Here is a 21895-nt window from a genome sequence, read left to right on the forward strand (position 1 = left end):
GATTGCAGCTATTTGGAGGAGTATTTGTGGACTTCAACAATTCACAAGAGAATCATTTCAAGAATATTGAGAGAGATTTAAAGGACTTGTTGCTAGTTTCCCTCAGCACCAGATAAACGATCAGCTACTGATTATATACTTCTATAAAGGATTACTTACCATGGATAGGAGTATGGTTGATACAACTAGTGGAGGGGCTCTAGTTAACAAGATATCTACTCAAGCCAGAGAACTTATCGAGATTATGGCTGTAAATTATCAGTAATATGGGACTAGATCGATGATTGCCAAAGATATTTATTCCTTTGCTAGTGTATTCCCGACCAGGATCTAGTATTAGCAGCATAATCCTCAGTATTATCAGACTCATTAGCAAGATAGGTATAATTCATTTGCAAGATTCGGGTATAGAAACACACAACAAGGGACTTCTAAGTGGCCCCAATATTATAAGCCTAATTTTCATTACCATTAGCTTGAGCAGGATTTTAGGGAGCAGATATAACAATTTTTGCAACATCAAGAAATCCAATTCCAGGAAAGAACACATTCATCAACACAGTTACAATTGCTATCGGATCAACATACTACATCAATTTCTGAGGAGATGAATTTTAGAGTTTGTGATATTTCTGACCTTAATTATGCTACTTTACATGATTCTTCTAGTTTTTGTATCATGATGTTGTAATTGATCATGATAATATTTTTGTTGATGATATTGCTATTCTAGATAGTCTTGATGTTGCAGGTATAGGAAATAAGGACTTGTGTTGTGGAGACAAAGCCCCAAGAATTGCTACCACCCAAGCCAGTTGAGTTTGCAATTATACTTAGTGACGATGGAAGTGTAGGGGAGACTTAAGAATCACTTTCATTGATTATACGACTTCTTGATCTAGAGCTAGATCCTTTACGATCAAGATGATACTATATTCACTATTTTAGAGACTCCAGGTACCTTTTAGTATGGTAAGGATAATATTTCTTCTGAATTTTTAGAAAATTTCATAGAGGTAATTTATTTTGATTGTATTGAATGTGACACATCTTGTAATTCATGCTTTATTGATATTAATATTATTTCTTGTACATCTTACACATCATGCATGCAGGAATTGCATCCTTCTCTTTTTAATGCACAGGATTTCTACAAGCATTTCATTCTATCAATTAAAGAAAGCCCTAATTCTGTATGCAATAATGAAGCTTTTAGAGTGGACACTCCAATTGAACCGTCTTCGTGTTAGAGTGTATACTAAAAGCCTAGCTTTTTGTAAATATTTTATTTTGAAATAAAGAATCACATTGGTCAAATGTCTACATTTATATGCTTAGTTGTTCAATTAATTTATATTATAGACAACATGATGTGTGGTGTCACACACAGAATATCATGTTATCAATTCCTTATAAATTATAAATAGTAGCTCATGACTAAGATGGAAAGGAACAAACCATTGGAATAGTGGTAGTGTAATTTGGTATTAGTTTATCTTAACTATAAAATTATACTAGTACACTCTGAGTGTATTGAGCATGACCATTTAAGGTAAGTTCTTTTTATACCGACTGAATAAAAGAACAAGATTTTTGTTATTATAGAAGTGTGTGCTCTTAATCCTGATATAATAACAAACACATATATCTAGTATTTATTTATTTGACTTATCAATGGGTGAGATTTAGTTCGATAAATCAAGAGGCTTGATAAGTTGGGAAATTATATTATTTATAGTGTGTGTTGTTGATTATAGAAGGAAACAGTGTCCTAGTAATCTAGGTTGATAATGCCCCCAAGAGGAACTCATAAGGATTGTCATGTAAACCCTGCAGGTAGACTTAGTCCGACATGACAATAAGGTTGAGTGGTACTACTCTTGGAGCTATATATTAATTAAGTGAGTTGTCAGTAACTCATTTAATTACTGGACATTCTATATCTTAAACATAGGGAGATTAACACACTCATGATAAGAAGGAGCCCATATAGTAATATGGGATTGGTGTGGTAGTTCAATAATAACTCTTTAGTAGAATGAGATATTATTGATGAACTCGAGTTGGGTGTTCGGGGTGACCGGGAAGCTCAAGTTCATCGGGAGACCAAAACTAATTCCTCCTCTCGGTCCATGTCGTAGCCTCTTATTTATAAAGTGTTATACCCACTCATATCCACCTTCTTTTTTTGGGGAAGGTAAATGTATTATACTCCCAACAAGAACAAAATACAATCATATGATGACTACAAAGTGCATAAGAGGTTTATGACTTTGTATGACACCATTACACAAACATCACTCATCATCATCTCACTAGTGTCTACAAAGTACCAAACATGACTTGGACTTTGTATGATACCCGAGCATATCACAAAGCATTACCACACATTACAAAAGAATCACTTGATATCTACAAAGCACCAAACATGAAATGTGTTATACCCACCTTAAGGTGGTCGGTCAAGCCTAGCTTGGAGCCTAAGCTAGGGTCGGCAAAACCAAGATGAGTTGGTGGTCAGCCCTAGCTTGAACCCAAGCTTGGTGTGGCCGACCACAATAAATTAAAAGGTTTTTTATTTTTTAAAATCTTTCTTATATGGAAGCCATGGTTTTAAAAGAGGGTTTAAAATTTAAATCTTTCCTTTTATAGCTTTCTACAAAAGATTAAGTGAAAGGGTTGATATCTTTCCTTATTTGTAGTTAAAAGGAAGATTTTAATTTTTGAGAAAACTTTCCTTTTTTGTAACCATCTTCATGATTTAAAAGAGAGTTTTAAAATTAAATCTTTCATTTTATAGTTTCTACAAAAGATTAAGAGAAAAGATTTGATATCTTTCCTTATTTGTAGATTGAAAGGAAGATTTTAATTTTGAGAAAACTTTCCTTATTGTAATTATCCATGTTTTAATAGAGAGATTTTAATTTATAAAAGTTTCCTTTTATAACCAACCATGAAGGGAATTTTTTTTAAATAGAAATTTTTATTTTAAAATTTCCAGAAACAAATTAGGAAGTTTTAATTTTGTATTTAAAACTTTCCTTGCTTGGAGGATTAGAGGTGGTCGACCACATTGATTGAGAAAAGGAAATTTTTTAAATTTTCCTTTCAATGGCAAAGATAATAAAGAATTTTTTATTAAAACTTTCCTTATTTGCCAAAACCAAGGAATATAAAAGAGAGGGTAGAGGTGCCTCACCTCAGAATAACCTATCATCTATTCCTCTCTCTTTTCTTCCTTGGTGTGGTCGGCACTCTTCCTTCCCCTCTCTTCTTCTTGTGGCCGAACCTCATCTTCTCTTGGAGTTCTTGTGGTGGCCGGATCTTGCTTGGAGAAGAAGGAGAGAAAGGAGGCTTTGTTTCTAGCATCCCTTAGAGCTTGGTGGTGGTGGTCAAACCTTATCTTATATTGGAGTTCTTGTGGTGGCCGAAATTTGCTTGGAGAAGAAGGAAGCTTGGGTGGATTCTCATCTCGGTAGATCGTCACCCACATGACGTCCGAGATAAGAAGAGGAATACGATAGAAGATCATGAGGTCTATAAGCTATAAAAAGTATAACTAGTTATTAGTTTCCGCATCATAACTAGTTCATTTTTTTTTATTTAGATCTTGAAATACCAAACACAAGAGGCATATGATTCTAGGTTTTGAATTTATGATTCAAGTTTGTGTTTCTTTTATTTTTTTTGAACTTGTGATTCGATTGTTCCTTTTGGTTAAACCTAGGGTTACTATAAGGAAATTAAATATTGAATTTCGTTGAAAGGCTTTGTCTAGGAAGTGGTGGATGCTCCCATACCCAAGAAGGCCTAGTGCCTCGCCATGTTTAACCTAGATCTCTGAAATTAATATTTAATTGAATTTGTAACATGGGTGGATTTGGATCAATAATGTTAAGCATCGTTTGCGATCCAAGTCTAAACCACTAAGAACAGATAAGTTGAATTTGGAATCAATAATGTTAAGTTCCGTTTGCGATTCCAAATTTAATTTCTAAAGAACACAATAGGTTATTAGGAATGGTTCAGGACTTGTACAAAATTTTTATAAAGGGGAACCAGTACGATATTCCAAGTAGCAACCAACACTTCGACCACCAGAGAAAATTTTTGAGGAGACGATGATGAAGGGAGTGTGCCTCATTTCACCTACAACCATTCCACTTCCATATCGGCTTATGGAACTGAATTGACTCTGACCATAAGAAATTTAGGGGAGTCTATTTCATCTCACTTTTTCTCTTTTCCTTTTGCTTGTATATATTTTTTTGCTTTGTTTTCTTTGTTGTTTTTGCTTGGTAGTTCATTTTTAGTTTGTCTTGTTAGTTTTCATTATAAATTCCCTATGCCTTCTTTTTATCATCTTAGAAATTATGAAAACTAGTTAAATTTGATTGTCAAGTTTAGGTATTTATTATCATGATTGGATTCTTGGATTACATGTGATTAAAACTTGGTGATGGATTCTATGTTGGTAGATTGAGATGATAATTTTTAATATCATCTTATGCCTAAAACAAAGCTCTAACATACATAATCTATCATATGACTTCTTGAATAAAACTTTGGCATGCTGTGGGTACTATATTAGTTTTTTAACAGATCTCTGTGGTATTAACATATACAGAGCATATTGATATAATGACAAGCAATACGATCGGCCGTATGGACCGGCCAAGATATATTCAGCATACAAACAATAGATAATATTTTAATAGCCTGGCATAATTATCGGGGAATATTCCTTTGGAAGCTCCTTCAGAGTCTATTTGGTTTCCCATTGGTGATTCATCTATAACGACATCCTCCTCTAATGACTTCAGAAAAGGTTTAAGTTATAAACGACAAAAGAGGTACATCTGTGGGTATAAAAAAGATTTCTTTGAAGCTCTTCGAGGAACAATCTAACAAACTCTGATGCATGAAACCACCTCATGGTCACGAAGATTGTGAGAGGTGGTATAAAAAGGGGGTCCTCTCCGTTGTCAAGGTACATAATTTTCACATCTGAGACCTTCATTCGCACATCCACTAATGTTCTTCTTCCACTTGAAAGAAAACTGTACTGACTTGAGTATCGGAGGGCCTTGCCAGGGACCCATTCCCTGGTTTTTTGTTACTAATGCTTTGTTGGATCGGCTGGTTGTGTGCAGGGTCATTGAGGAGCTTCATCCTAGATCGGAGAGTTAACTATTTATCAACAAACCATCCACCTAAGTTAGCGCGCCATCTCTTCAGCCTTCAGACAGGATCATTCATCTTTTGGATGTAGATATTTTTGGATGTTACATGATGAGTGTTTTGCCCGGGATGGACAAAAGTTTAAGTGAGGGGAAGAGGAATAGCTTAGTAAAATTTTGGGGAAGTATAGGTGAACCATGCTTGATCACTATAGGTAAACCATTCTATTTATCTTTTTATTTGAGTTATTGATGATGATGTATAGGGAAGATACATAACATGTTGAAAAAAATGGAAAAAAACAAATAAGGAAATGAAAAAAAAAAGAGAGAAAAAAAGAAACGTGAGGAAGAAAACAGAGAAAAAAAAGGAAAATGCTTTGACATGTTGTACTATTTTGTATTCATTTGTGGTAGAAATTTTTGTGAGTGATAATTTTTATTATAACGACATTGAGATGTTATTATATATCATGAGTGGATTTTTATTGTAAAAAGCTATAGTAGGGGTTGTTTATATCTTTATTGAGTTGTGAATGCTGAAGTTTGGATAGAATATCTTTTGGGCATTGTTTACTTGTACTCATCTATGTATCATTCCATTATATCCATGTCTTCCACCTTTACCTTGCTTTATTTTCCTCATTTCTTTTCTTACACTATCATTTGCTTGATTTATGTTTCTCTTACATACTTAATGCCTTCATTATTTTATTATGTATTCCTATACATATGATAGTGGTGAAGATAAGAAGAAAAGCAAGTTTATGGTAGTGCATAAATCATGAGTAGCTTGAGTGAGCTCCACTATTACATAAATATGTGAGGAGAGCCACCATCACGTACCTTATGAGGTTTATTTTGTTATCATTCTCAATTAGCTATTATGGATTGAAGTTATCATGTTTGTAAATCAATGTATGAATTGAATCAAATTAGCGTCGTTGCCAGGGACTATCGATGTTTGGTGATCTTAGTATTGTTTTACTATTTTGTTTGGCGCCTTGATACTTATTTCTTTGATATATCCATGTGTTTGGAATTTTGAGCTTCCTGTGTCTGGTGATTTTATTTGTATTATTATTTCAGGTAAGACCAAGATATGTATTTCAGTAGCTATGGATCCATTTGAGGTTTTGATGATGGAGGGAGCTGAACTTGATGATATTAATCACATGAAGAAGAGGCTCACTACCATTAGGCCCACTCCACTTCCTCATTGGCTCCTGTTACTGAACCATATTCGACAACCAAATTTTAGGGGAGTTTGTTCCATTCCACCTTTTATTTATCATTGTAAATACCATGTCTTTACTTTGTTGTATGAATAATCTCTTAGTTTACTTTAGCAATCTTGTTGGATTTTGAGTTATCTTCCTAGTTTTGTAAATAGTCTTTTTGGATTTCTGGAATAAAATGTACCCCTTGGCATTTCTATATATCATCTTAGAGAATTTTAAAAGCTAGTTAAATTTGATTGTTAAGTTTTGAAATTTATTATCATGAATGGAATCTTAGATTACATGAGGTTGCTACTTAATGATGGATTCTAAATTGATAGATTGAGATGATAAATTTTGCACTTGTGTTAGTGTGACTCTAGAACTTGCTTTGATTCTTTCAAAATCATAATACCATATATTGAATCATGCTTATGAAGGTTATTCCATGTTTCCCCCACATATTTCTTGCTAATCTTCTTGTTAATCATCATATCATTTTATCTTCTCTCATTTCTTAATTTTTTGCATGTCAATACTTTGAAAGTTATATGATGAATTCTTTTGGCTAGGATGAACAAAGGATTAAGTGTGGGGGAGGTGTGTAGTGTTTTTGAATGTTTGGATGTAATTTTCTAAAGGCCAGAATTCATATTCAATTTGATGATGGTGTGTTGGAATGATGCAATAGAAGTCAAATGTTAGATGCAAGTTGCAATTCGAAAATGGTTCAAGATATAATATCAAGGAGCAAGGGCAGTTTTGTGCAGTTTTTCTTGTGCCAATTATTGAGCTTGTTTCTCAATAGTATTGTTTTCAATGAATGGTTCTTAAGATTGTAATGCTAAACTTAATCATTCCTTGAGCTTAATCATGTATAGAGCAAGCTTAAATAGCTTTGAATTCTGGAAATTGATACTATGGTGATCCTTTATAGAGTTATGGAAGTGTTCTAATATTGCTTTAACAATTTATTGCTAGGGCTGGCCATTCTGAACATTGCTATTCTGTACAACCATTTTGAAATTCATGAATTGGGACTTGTGTGGTAGCTAAATCTGTACAGCAGATTTATTCAAAATGCTGAAAATCTATTATTGTGGAAGCATGGCTAAATATAAAATATGGAAGTTGTTGTTGTGTAATTATTTTGAAATGTTACTGATGGAATGCTAATGAAAATGATTTCAAAAACATGATTGATTCTGAGCATTGCCTTGTGCATCCATTGCAGAAGTTACAGAAATGGAAATTAAGGTTTGACTGAAAATTTAGAAATGTTAAAATCTGATCATTGTTGTTGATCAGTAATTTATGGAATGCTAATGTGGGTACTGGAGTTTATTAGATAAATAGAAAAAGAGTTGAAGCAAGGAAGTGAAGGGTCAAAAAAAACTATTTCTTGTGCCAAAGGGTTAAATTGTTTTGAAAAAACATGGAGTTGAATTCAAAATTTGGATATTGTAGTGCTAAATGGAATCAATCCCTGAGTTGTATCCTTTATGAAGCAATCTGAAATTATTTAGAAATTCAGGAATTGATACTCATCTGGTTGCTGAATTCTGTGTACAACAAAATTGAATCTATAGAGAGGTTGAAAAGAGTTCATAGGGATATTGCAATGAAGATTTAAGGCTTACTGAACTTTGCTGAATTCTGGACATTGTCGTTGTACAGTAATGGAATGCTAGTGAAGATTTAAGGCTTGCTGAATTTTGGATATATGGCTCAATTTGGACATTACTACTGTGCAGTAATGACAGAAGTTATAGAAATCTAAATATACAATTAAGGGTTGGCTGGTCAAGAACTAAATTTGAAGAAGAAGAGTTAAGAATGGAGTTCAATATTAGTAATTAAAAGGAAGCTACTCAAATCTAAACATTGCTACTTCGCAGTAATCGCAGGCTAAAGAAGACCACTGAATTTCAGAAACATCACTGAATTTGAACCTGTTATGTGTATCAATGCTGTGAGTAGTAATTTCATATGTTATTTGATCATTTGAATTGCTAATGGCATATGTCATTAAGAGATTATGGAATGCTAATGAGATTATTGGTAGTCTACTTGATAAATAGACTGAAGTGAGGGCAGAAATATAGAAATGTGTAGGAATTGCAACAGGCTTAAAGAAAACCAATGCACTAATGATGTACTACTTTTTAAATGGACATCAAGTGTTGAGAAAATGAAATGTGATAAGTGAGATCAAATTAGAGAAGGCAGAGTATTTGACCCTAAAAGAGAAGCAATTTGCAAAATGCTAAAATGCTGAAATGTAGAAATCTGCAGATTCATAAGCAGGAAGTTATTAGAGTGTGTAATGTTCTTTTTGATTGGAAGGAATTGAAGGGAAATATAATTAAGATATTTTTTTGGAGGTTAAAGTTTAATGTTTGGCCAAAAATTCAAAGAAGATCAGAAAAGAAAGAAATGCAAAAATTCTTGTTAATGGTGCATCACTACCAAGTTGTTTCTATGCCAATTTCGGAAAATGAGTTATTACAAGCTAGAGTTGCTGAAACTTGGAAATTTTAGAGGATGAATTGATAAGGATCTTAAGAAGATAGATGAAAAGGAATTGAAACTTTTGATGGCTAAATGATGACTAATTGACACAAAGTTAGGAAACTGTACAGAAAATTTAGAACCTACACCTTACTATGTTGATTGATGTTTAGAGACATCAGTTCACTCAAAAATTGAAATCTTGCTATTGTTTTAGTATTGTTAAATGATAATCTTGCTTTTTCAAAGTTTACAAGATTTTTAGATTGAGAATTGGATAGGAATTAGAAACACAAAGTTGAAAATTGAAAACTAAAAACTAAAAAAACCAATTCTGTAGTTTGTTTTTGGTTATTGAATTTTTGATTTCTTGATGAGTTTGAGTGTCCGAGATGGACAAAATTTTAAGTGTGGGGGAAGTATAGTGTTTGGAAAGCAGCAAAAATTCTCTCAATGTGTCAAATTCTGAAACTTATATGTATCAAGCTGGATTTTGATTTTTAACAGCAATTCACTGGATGAGTGGCAATTGGAGTTCAGTATTTGATTATTTCTGTGTTTAATGGAATTAATAGTGAGGTTGGAATCAATTGAAGTATCAGTTGTAAGGAAGAAAGGAGCCGGTAATAGAATTAAAAAAAGATGAAAATTTCAGTAACTAGAACTATAAAGCTGGAATGTATTGAAAGTGATCTCAACAATACACATTTCAATGGTTGCTGGTTAATTGAATTGGACTTTGATACTAATTTAAAAACCTATTTTTGAGCTGCATAAAGAATGAAAATAGAAATACAATGGCAAGAAAATTTACAGCTGATGTATCAAATTTGTTCCTAAATCTGTAGGCAACCCTCAAATCATTTATGAATTCAAGCGAAACTCTGTGATGTTTAGTAACAAATGGTGTTCCCTTCTTTCTTGGTCTACCAAAGTTGATTTGTATAGATTTCCAATTTTAGAAGCTGCTAAAATGTAAACGGTAAACTACTGAAATGTAATTGTGAAGCTGTTTGGAATTGGATTAGTGGAATAAGGACTGGAATTTTATTTGTGCTACTGCACAGAATCCAGAAGTTAATAGAATTAAGAAGTTAACCACATTAAAACATTAGAAGACATATGCCATAGAAGAGATTTGAGAATGCTAATGAAATCAATTGAAGCTCAATTTGTAATCAGAAGAAATATCATCACTGTTGCTGAAATGCAATGGAAGTGCAGTGACAGGAAGAGTTTCAGAACCGAAGGAGAAGTTTTGTAGCTCAAAATTTTTATATAGTCTTGATTAACATTTGAGTACCAAATGAAACCTTCATTTAAACTAAGTTCTTCATGTTTCAAATTGAAATAGAGTGCAATCCGAAATTTTAAAATTCAGGAGCTAGAACAATGCAAAATTAGTATTGATTTTGGAATTTTGTGCTTAGTAAGCTGATTTCGATGAAATGTTGCCGATAATTGAATGGTGAGTATTATTCAAGAAGCACTCCCTGATTGTAATTTAAGTCTTGAAAAGGAGTGATGAAGATAATGGCAGAAACTTAGAGCATAAACAGTGAGGGTAATAACAAAAATGTAGACATTTCAAAAAACTAAAAATTGTCCAAATCATTGAAGTTGTACCAAACTTTTAAACTGATCTATTTGAGCTGAACAAAAAGGAAATCAATCTTTTACGCATTGAATGCTAAATGTGATTCTTTACAGAATTAAATGTTGAAGCTTGATCTGAGAAAACAGTAAGATCAGAATTGAACTGATTTCAGAATCCAAAATTCTAGTTTTTGTGAACTAATTTCGGAACCCAAATAAATTGAAGTCAAGCCTTTATTTGTTGAATATTAAAAGAGATAATCTATAGAGATTAAACTTCAAGGCTTGGATCCTAAGAGAAATCAGAAGCTAAACATGAATTGAATAGAATTACAACAACCAATTTCAAAAAACTAAAAACTGTGGAAAATTCAGAGATAAGATTTGGATTCATTTGTGCCAAATTGAGGAGAAATATTTTGAAAGATAGAAGGAATACATGTTCATGAGTTAATGATCAAAGGACAAGTGGAATAATAGAATTTTAATTGAAATGAATGAAAAAAATATAATGCTGTTAAAATCTGTCATTGTGCAGAATTTTGTGTCAACTTTTAAAGTGATTATTTACAAAAATGAAGTGAGTGAAGCTTTATTCAATTGAGTGCTAAATGGAACTTTCACCTAGACTCAAATCTTCAAGATGCAAACCAAGACACTTCACCATTCAAAATTCCGAAACATGAAATTTTTGAGATTTATCAAATTGGTATGAGCTGAAAAGAAGCTGAAAATTTGGGAAATAATTGTTGTGCATTGGGAAGTAAGTTTAAAAATAAGAGAAAAGTGGGGAGCATGGTCAAGAACTTCATCAATATAGCATTCTTTTGTGTCCATGTCTTCCACTATAACTTTGAATTTTATTCTCCTTATTTCTTTTCTTACATACAAACTCTCCTTTGATTTGATTCATGTTTTCTTTGTTATCATGATAAGCCTTCATAATTATGTATTTTAATATTTTGGCTAGTGGTGGAGAATAGAAGATAAGCAAACATATGATAGTGTATGAAACATAAGAAGCTTGAGTGATCTCTACTATTGCTTGCATTTGAGATTAGGATTGAGAGCCATCAAAAATTTCCTTATGAAAGTTAGTTTATTGATATCATTCTCAATTTATTGATGATATATTGAAGTCATTATGTGGTTAACCAAGGTAAGAATTGAGTCCATGAATGCTTGAGTTGTTGACACTTAACAATCCTAGATAACTTGCTTTTATTATTTTCTAAATATGAATGAGAATTGTTAGGGGGTATAACCTTAGTTGTTTCTTTAGTTTTATTCACTTGCACGAGACGTGTAAGAATAAGTGTAGAGAATTTGATAGGTTATTATTTGATACATTCTTTTGAGTTGATATGAGGTGTATTACATTTAATTGCACATGTTTATATGCACTTTTTATCATATTTATCCATGGAGATTATTTTAGCTCAAGTGTACATTTTTTATCTTAATTCATGATATTATTATCACAATTTGAATTTGGTTTTGTAGGACACTTGAGTTGATTTAATTGGTATATGATCAAGGCTAATAAGTGATTCATTCCACAAATGAAGAAGCTCATACCCAATCCAGTTCAACCCATTCCTACTTATTGAGCTTAACCCAAGTCAAACCCACCTCAACAAAACCCTAATGCTGCATTTGAACCTAACCTAAACCCCCAAATAAACTTGGTTTAAACCAAGGTATAAAACCCAATTTTTACGTGGATGAATAGTGGCTCGGGTTATTATTCATCCATGATTTTTTCATCCACAGCCCCCAATCCTTCCTTCTTCTCATGCACCGGCGTCAGTGAGTGAGCTTTAAGGTGGCTACTCGACCATTTTCTGATTAGCAAGAAGTTCGCCAGTGGGAGGTTTCGACGACAAATGTACTACTGTTCAAATTATTTGTTTCCACCACTATTGGAGGCATTCCTCCCATCCAGTGATTCCACCTCACATCAGCAAACATTGGAGGCATTCCTCCAGTGGTAATGAGCTCATTCTGACACCCCTTTCACCCATCATCATATCCCCTTTTGGAGCAGAAGTTCAGATTGGCAGATTCTAGTCGTACGTTTTAGTTTCAATTTGATTCTCGCAATCATCATTGGAGAGGTCTCTATGGTGAAGATTGCAAGCTTCGGATTGATTCCAGAGTTCAAAAGTTACTTGTTCTTCTTCTCTGATGACCGGAGTTGGGAATTTTCATCTCCGGCCTCTTGTGTGATGGCAAGAGTGTGATGTTTGTGTAGTTGTTTGCGAATTTAGATTAGTTCATTTTATTTACTATTTTTGTAGCTTAGAATAGATTTCGTTTGATGTTGGTTGAATTTAATTTTATAGTTAGATTTCTTTTATGTCTTGCTCTTTCTTTTCTTAGCTTATTCAATGCTTTAGATAAGATTTCATTTGTATCTTGCTATTTCATACCCTAGTTTAATTGTGTTGATAGTGAAACTCATAGCGTAGAGTGACAATGCATTGTGAATTAATTGTTACCACTTAGTTAGATTTAATTCCATCATTAGAGTAGTTTCCTATTATTTTGTTTTTCATTTGTTAAATTTAGAATCAAAACCAAACAACCCTCATTTCTATATTAAAAGCTCTAAAAATATGAATAACAAATAATCCTAGATTATCATCCTATCGTTACATTTATTGGGAGACGACTTGAGTCATTTCTATACTATATTAGTGTAGTTAGAGGGGTTCAGTAATTAAATTCTTTTGATATCATTTCACGATAAAACAAGATTATCACAAGCCTAATTTAGGAAAGACTGCGGTATGTCAGATTGGTTGGTCCTATTTTAAAAATGCATTGATATTCGTATAGAGAGAAAACAATAATATATAAGGGGTCTCCACCTATAGGCGTAGGTAAACTTCACTATCAGAGTTCACTGTTCATCATCCCTATTCTTCATTTTTTTTCCTCCGTCATTTTTCTGACTTGAGCATCGGAGTACCTACACCAAGGACCCCTCCCTGGCCAGTCACTTACGTTTTCTTTCTTCTAGCTCTCCTCTTTGACACTCAAACTTGATCGCAACACTAGGTCCCTCTTACTTGGAGTCTTCTCAGGTCAACCACGATGTCACCTAGCCAGCACACCATCTTTTCTGATTTCAGACTGGATAAACGACCTTAGGCTACTGAGCAGACAACACCAGTAGTACAAACAAGCGATTGTTGCCCCTGCTGCAACAACTCACTTGTATATGGCGGTGACTCCACTAAGGGGCGAGGGGGTGCCCCCCTTTAAATATTTACTAGAATACCTTTTTGTTTTAAAAATTTTACACATAAATTAGAATTAATAAAATATCCTCCAAAGACCCCCCTCCATTAATCAATCGAATGTTAGGATCAAAAGAAATTATTTTTTCTCTTTGTCGGTAGTCTTCATCAATTAAAAAAAAATTATTTAAATTTTATAATTATATTTAAATTTTTGTTATATATATATATATATATATAAGGATGACAATGGGTAGGATTTTATATCCTCCGTACTCATCCCCATTTATTATATCTATACCTATACATATCCTCATATCCATCGGGTATTTAATTTTCATACTCATCCCCATATTCGTCAGAGTTTTGGGTATGCATATCCTACCCATTATCCTATTACTCCCTATCATTCTCATTTTTTTAAAAAAAAATATATATTTCAATGTACTTATCAACTCTTCCTCATCTCGCGCTCCTTCGATCGGGTGAACATTTCCCGTATTAAAAAAGATGAGATACATGTTGATGACCCGATAAAGAGACAAAGTAAGTCTTTTTTTTCTAAGACGAAAAGTGGGCTAAGGTTTTTTCTTTCTCAATAAAAAATGAAATTTTTATACCTGATTATAATAAATGAGTATTCGAGTATGAGTATTTCGGGTATGGGTATGGAGACGGATGTGGTAAAATCCTACCCATACTCGATATCGAGTAGGGTTGGGTAGGATTTTACCATATCCGTCTCCATACACATACCCGAAATACCCATACTCGAATACTCATTGACTATAATCAAGTATAAAAAAATTTTCCATATCCGCCATTCGGGTCGGATGTCGAATTACCCATCAGATTTAGGTGAAATTGTCGTATATATATATATATATATATATATATATATATATATATATATATATAGATTCATCCCTACTTGTGTAGTTGGCCCGTGAACGATGCCTCACTCGTGTAGTTGTCCACCTAACCCTCCCAAGGCTCACGACTATATAAGGATCCACAAAGGTTGGTGAAGATATGATTTTCTTCTCACAAGCGGAGCCTAATTTTCTCTATTTTCCTTTTTCAATCTCTTAATGCTCCCTCGCACAAGCAAGCTTTCCTCCTTTTTAACATAATGTTGACTTGACTGTCGAAGGGATAACGCCAGCCCTCAACTGACGTGTTTTGATTCACATGGCTCTAGGAATGAACTCACTGGAAGACCATCATCACCACCATAGCGAAAGAAAAAGGGAGAAGAGGAACTCGAGCAGATAAGATGGACCATCAATTTTTTTCTAAGTTAGCACTTATGCTCCCAAAAAAAACCCATTAACCGTTAGCTAATGCGTTAATTCTAAATAAAATCTATAATATTGATCATTACTGTTAAATTACATTTGTCTAGACTATTTTTTCAAAAAATTGGCTAGTAAAAGTTTTCCTGTGGTTGTATCTACAAGAAGGCCAAACCCACGGTTCAACTACACTAATAATTATGCGAAACACGAAAAGTTCGGCTGCTGATGGATATGTACAGTGAGCCACAATCCGTATCCCTCTTCTGGTTTGATAAGGCAAAATGATAATATTCGGGTAAGATTTATCATGATTTTTAATAGATATAAATATTATTTCGGATTATTTCATTTTCCTGTGTTGAAAGATTGTTAGATTAAGACTGAATAAATTTTTATAATTGATCTTCTTTCATAAGATATAAAGAGTCATTCTAAAGGGACAGTTTGGTATGATTTTATCCATGAGATCAGGCAAATGACTCACTAATTACCATCTATTTTGTGATATGTATTCTAAATTGGGCACTGAACTATATAAAGCAAGCAACTTTTTTAGTGTGGGAATATCTTATTCGATTTTCTCCCAAAAAAAACATGTTTTTTAAAAAAAAAGAAGAGATATTAGATGGTGCATAAAATTCCTTGGCGGTAAACAAGAACTAAGAACAAATTCTGTACAAGGAAATCTATCTTGATTGGTTGGATGAATTAAAAGTTCATGAGGAAGTTTGATATTTAATTTTATAAGAATTTGTTTATAATAGTTTTTAGTTGACATCGTATATCTAATTTACATCAATTAATTTTAAAGATGATCAATTTGGTCTATTAAAATTTCACATCAATCATTAAAATAAATTAAAAAGCTCTCATCCCAATTTTCTTAGATCAATCGTTCATTATAAAAAAAATTATTCGTTAAGAATTTATTTATATTTATTAATATATATACAAGGTCAATATATATGTGTTAAGTTTATTAATATTTATAAACAAAGATAGTAAATTATTTGTGAATAAAATTTACAAATAAAATTTATAAATCATGTTTATCAATAAATTTTTATCAACATTATAAATAAATACACTTAAATTATGAACTTCAATAACTAATCTTAAAAAAAATAAAAATTTTAAATAATTAAATAAATTTAAATTGAAAGTTTAATAATATTTAAATAAATCAAACTTTAAATTAAATTTAAATGAAACTCAAGTTCCTAAAAAAATCTAAGATAAATAATTATTTTAATAATTTAATTCATTTTAAATTCAACTTAATTTTAATTAATAATTTTATTAAATAAATTTGAGTTTGGCTTACCATTTAGATAATAAACTTAACACTAATTGTTTTTTTTTTATTTTAGTTCTAAATTTGCAATTAAAAAAAATGCATGAGCCAGGTCTGGCACCGCAGAGGCTTAACAGTATGGGGATAAGGGCAGTTTGGTAAAACAAAATATTCCCGTCAGCGCGCAAGCCGGGCGACCAAGGTGACCTCTCCTTTCCTGGCCATCCTCCTCGGCCGGAGGGTCTCCGCGGCAGCCGTCGCAGCGGAGATGGAGCACTGGTCCCTCCTCACGCTCTCCTCGTCCATAAATATCTGCCGGCGCCGGCACTCCTCGCTGCAGAATGCTCGATCCCCTCTACAAGCAGCCGAGAGAAATGCTAAGAGAGATCAAAGATGATATTTTGAGGCATCCATCAAAGAAGGAAGGGTTGTTCACTCACTTGTACATGTAGATATCCTTCCCTTGCTGCAGCTTCTCCTGGCACATGTAGCAATTTTCCAGGAAAGGGCTGGCGCATAAGGGAGAAGAAGCGGAGTTCTTCACGAGCGAGGTTTTGCATATGATCTTTGCGTAGTTTGGCAGGCTATTTTTTGTTTCCAAGAGAACGCTTAATCCGGCCATCTTATTAGTTAATTACTTATGCCAATGCCTCTCTCCTTTCCTGAGCGAAGATGAAAGAGTGAGGGTATTAAAGAGAGTAGGTAGTGTGTGATGAACTGCAGGAGCAGATTAAGGGATTGAAACATTGATGGGGATTGGGGAACAATGGATGAGTGGAGTGGTCGATTTGGGTTCTTGTTGGCTAGTCTTCATTGTGAGAGGAAGTATATCCACTGCCCTGATCAGACAGAGAGATAGAGAGAGAGAGAGGCCTTTTCTTTATAGGAATCTTGTTTTCCAAAATGGAAATTGATATCTTGCACCTTGCGACAATGAGATTTGGAGGTCACTACAGACTAGGGATTGCAGATCAAGTAGTTTTCAAGAATTTTCCCGTTAGCAATTTACTTTTCCAGCATTGCATTGCTTGCATTGAATCAGAAGCTTCCACTTCTGAAGAGCATGTTTCCATAGTTTTAGTTCTGTTCCATCTATCTACATCTAACTTTTTTTTTTCTGATTACATGTAGCCAGGTTGGATTTTGTTTTTATCCATTGGCTTTGCTCAAAAACCTGGGTCAGTGAACTAGACAGTTCTTTCACCTCACTGTGGATGATGCAACCTCTGAAGTATCCCTTTTACATTAAAAAATAATTGATGCAATTAAATAAAGCAAGGATTTAGATGCGCACTTGTTCAGTGCTGAAAGATTGAGCTTTGAACAATAACACAGGTGGTTTTTTCTTTTCTGAAATGATGCCTGCGATTGATTCTGCATTATGAGACTGGTGCATCAAATGCAGTTTAAGATATTTCTGTATTAAAGTCTCAGCGATACCATTTCTGAGGTAGACACACGCCTAGATTTTATGCTACTCCAAATCTTTTATGTTTGGCTAAATCAAAACTAAATCCAGACATATTATTGCAGTTTTCTTGTCCTAGGAATTTAGGCTCTTGTGCCCAATCAAATAATCCTCTATTAACCAGACATTATTTCTTTCCCTTGGTTATTAACTCATTACTCCTGTTATATGATATTTTTTTTACTTGAATTTCATAATAAATGCTTTATCTGATGAAACCAACGATCAGAATTCACTCTTGACATTATTGATGAACACAAAGAATTTACACTATGCTAATCAGTACATGGCCACTATTTAATTAGCTTCAAGTAATTTTCAGAGATTAAAACTTGGACAAAAAGTGGAGTTGCAGCAGAAGTGGAATCAAATAGGACTAAAGGATTCTTGCATCAGTGGAACCTAATTTAGCCCTTACTGATCACTACTGATCATCTGTCCTGTAAAATGCTAGCTGCTAATGACTTTGTTGTGTGCACCCTTCCTACATTCTTCTCTCTTTCAAAGCTCATTAAGTGTGTTATGAGTGGCCCAAAAGGTAAGGTAGGGTTGATAGTCATATTGATGTGATAGTCAAAGTCAAGGTAAGATAATAATTAAAGTCTGGATATATGTATCCAAATTAACCACCTCTTAGAAGCAGGGTTCCAATATAAACCCGGGTGACTACAGAGCCGGTCGAACTTACACGATCAAGTTCTCCACTTCTTCAATGTAAGTTCTCAGCATAAACTCGGTCGACTCTAGAGTCGGCTGGGCATATGGGGCTCAACTCCCCACTTTCATGTGCAAGTCTCTCAACATACAATCGGTCAGGCCTTATAGCCGACCGGGCATACAAGGCTCAGCTCCCCACTTCTCCTGTGCAAGTCTCTCAGCATACAGCTGGTCGGACCTTAGAGTCAGTCGGACATACGGGGCTCATCTCCCCACTTCTTCTGTGCAAGTCCCTCAACATACAACCGGTCAGGCCCTAGAGCCGGTCGGACATATGAAGCTTAGCTCCCCACTTCTCTTGTGTAAATCTCTCAGCATTCATCCTTCCGGACCCAGAGTCGGTTAGATCTGCTTTAGGAGATAGCATTATTAAGTAATCATAACAACTTGTCAAAGAATAACAGTTACTCACCAGAGAATATTCCCTTATTATGGTATAAACATGCAATTGAACTTTACTTCGAGGAGGACTATTATATATACTCCATCACCCGACATATTCTGACACCAAACATTCTCTGTCACCTCATTATTACGGAGGTTATGAGAGGAGGTATAAAATAGGGGGCATCTCCAGCGGCTAGATATGCGAACACATCCAAAGGCACTCAAATCCATTGTTCTATTATTTTATAGTTTATCTTCTTCTCCATTTCATTCGGTTACTATTCTAACTTGAGCGTCAGAGTGTCTGCGTCAAGGATCCCCTCTCTAGTTCTCTCTCTAACTTTTCCATTGGCTCTGTATGTGGTATGCGCAGGTTCGTAGTTCTCAGCTCCAAATTTGTAGTTCCCAGCTTAAAGTCTCTCCTCCGACAACATCCCAGGCACCTCACTAGCCCCTCTATCTACTCAGCTTCCGGACGAGATCAAATTTAACGCCGTCTGAGAACTTAGCCTCTTCTAGAATGTAAAGATAGACGCAGCCGGTACAATCAATATCACCATGACTACGGAGGACTTTGACAAATGCATCGCCGCTACAGTGCAAATTGGTGGACTGGAATTTCTTGGCCTCTCCCTGATTTCATGAATATTTGGGAATCGAGATAAATATTTCAAAGCATAGTACAATTTGATCCAATCAACAGTCCCCATCAAAGATGGAATTAAATTTAAACCTGAGCAGATCCATCCAAGCTTCAAATGACAGTTCAATTGTCCCAAGCAGCTCATTCATCCTACTTGGTAACTTGAGATTATCTGAGTCATCTCTATAGATAAGTCTGAAACTTGAATTTTAGAATTTAAATTTAAACTCTATCCAATACTTATCAGGTAGGAGACTCTTCTCCAAATGGCCACACTACCAGTATCTCCAAATATCCACACTGTCGGCATTTCAAAATGGCCACTCAACCGATATTTCTAAATGGTCACTCGGTCAGTATTTCTAAATGGTCACACAACTAGTATCTCCAAATAGCCACAAGGCCGGTATTTCTAAATGGCTGCTAGGCTTATAAAAAGGCAAATTTCAAATCAATGGTCAACTGGATTCTCATTATAGTCAAAATAAGCATCGTCAAATTATCCATGGAAATGAAAGTGACAGTGGTCGAGCAGTAATAAGAAATTCCTATCAAAATTAGCTAAACTTCAAACAATCATTCAGCAGTTTAATCAACTGTGTTTAAAAGCTTTATCAGTATCAATCAACAATTCTTAGTCAACAAATTCTGACTTATGAAAATCCAGATCCTTGTAGTAATTGTGAGTTATAAGTGAGCATGCTCTAACGCCTATGTCCCAGACTCTCAAGCCATTTAGCCGAGTTATAAGTGAGTCTGCTCTCGCACCTATGTCACAGATTCTCATGTCACCCAACCGAGTTATAAGTGTGCATGGCTCACGCGAATTATTTACTTGGGCATGACTCCTAGCGCTAATTCACTTGGGCATGACCCCCAAAATCAACACACTTGGGCAGGGCTCCAAGTTGATCGACACTCATCAACAAATTGCACTCGCTCGACCCTTACATATCGCCACCTGTTCAACACTCACATATCGCCGTCCACTCGGCACTTACATATTGCCGCCCGCTCGACATTCCTCTCATATCTCCGCCTACTTGGCACTTATATATCGCCGCTCACTCGATACTTATATATCACCGCCCGCTCGATATTCCTCACATAATACCGCCCGCTCGACACTCACATATCGCTGCCCGCTTGACATTCCTTACATATCGCTGCCATTCGACACTTACATATCGTCGCCCCGCTCGATATTCCTTACATATAACCATCCGCTTAGCATTTACATATTGTCGCCTGCTCGGTATTTACATATCATCACTCTCTTGACATTCCTCACGTATCGCTGCTCGCTCAACATCGTTTTCACCACTTGCTTGCGGCACCATTACTGTCGCTCGCTCGATCTTGCCACAACTACTCGTTCAAATGCATGTTATGCAATGGGTCCAACGGTCTAAACTTTGTGGTCGAGAGCGATTCAACCTTTGAGATAGGTTGTCTAGTCAATTGGATTTGCGCCTCCTTCCACTAGACTTGAAGGGGAGGCTTATGATACGGCATGTTATGAGTGACCTCAAAGGTAAGCTGGAGTCAATAGTCAAGTTGATGTGGCGGTCATAGTCAAGGTAAGGTAGTAATCAAAGTCTGGGTATACGCATCCGGACTAACCACCTCTCAGAAGTAGGGCTTCTAGCATAAACCCGAGTGGCCACCGAGCCGGTTGGACTTATAGGGCCTAGCTCTCCACTTCTCCAATGTAAGGTTCTCAGCATAAACCCGATCAGCCCTAGAGCCGACCAAGCATATGGGGCTCAGCTCCATACTTTCTTGTGCAAGTCTCTCAACATACAGTCGGTCGGGTCCTATAGACGGCCGAAAATTCGGGACTCAACTTCTCACTTCTCCTGTGTAAGTCTCTTAACATACAGCCAGTTGGTCCTTAGTGTCGGTTGGGCATACGGGACTCAGCTCCCCACTTCTCCTGTGCAAGTCTTTCGGCATACAACCGGTCGGGTCCTAGAGCCGGCCGACATACCGGGCTTAGCTCTCCACTTCTCCTGTTCAAGTCTCTCAACATACATCCTTCCAAATCCAAAGCCGGTTGGATCTCCTCTAGGAGATAATATTGTCAGGAAATTGTAACAATTTGTCAAAAAATAACAACTACTTACAAGAGAATATTATCTTATTATGGCATATGCATGCAATTGGACCTTCCTTTGCCTAAAGGAGGACTGCTGTACATATTTCATCACCCGATCCATTCTCTATTGCTTCATTATTACGAAGGTTATGAGAGGCGGTATAAAAAGGGGTGCTCTTAGTTGGCCAGATATACAAACGCATCCAAAGACACTCAAATTCTATTGTTCTATTATTCT

The 21895-nt window shown here is 35.0% G+C and overlaps 1 protein-coding gene across 1 annotated transcript; it reads right to left on the reverse strand.

The window, feature by feature from the left end:
• Positions 1 to 16421: 16421 nt before the first annotated feature.
• LOC122030444 (FCS-Like Zinc finger 15-like) lies at positions 16422 to 17004 on the reverse strand. The gene is made up of 2 exons (XM_042589644.1): positions 16785 to 17004; positions 16422 to 16699 (listed from the first exon to the last, which is right to left on the reverse strand). Exons 1-2 carry the CDS (start codon positions 16964 to 16966, stop codon positions 16522 to 16524), a joined length of 360 nt encoding a protein of 119 aa, XP_042445578.1. The 5' UTR covers positions 16967 to 17004; the 3' UTR covers positions 16422 to 16521.
• Positions 17005 to 21895: the final 4891 nt, after the last annotated feature.

The sequence above is a fragment of the Zingiber officinale genome, chromosome 10B (assembly GCF_018446385.1).
Source record: "Zingiber officinale cultivar Zhangliang chromosome 10B, Zo_v1.1, whole genome shotgun sequence".
NCBI classification, from domain to species: domain Eukaryota; kingdom Viridiplantae; phylum Streptophyta; class Magnoliopsida; order Zingiberales; family Zingiberaceae; genus Zingiber; species Zingiber officinale.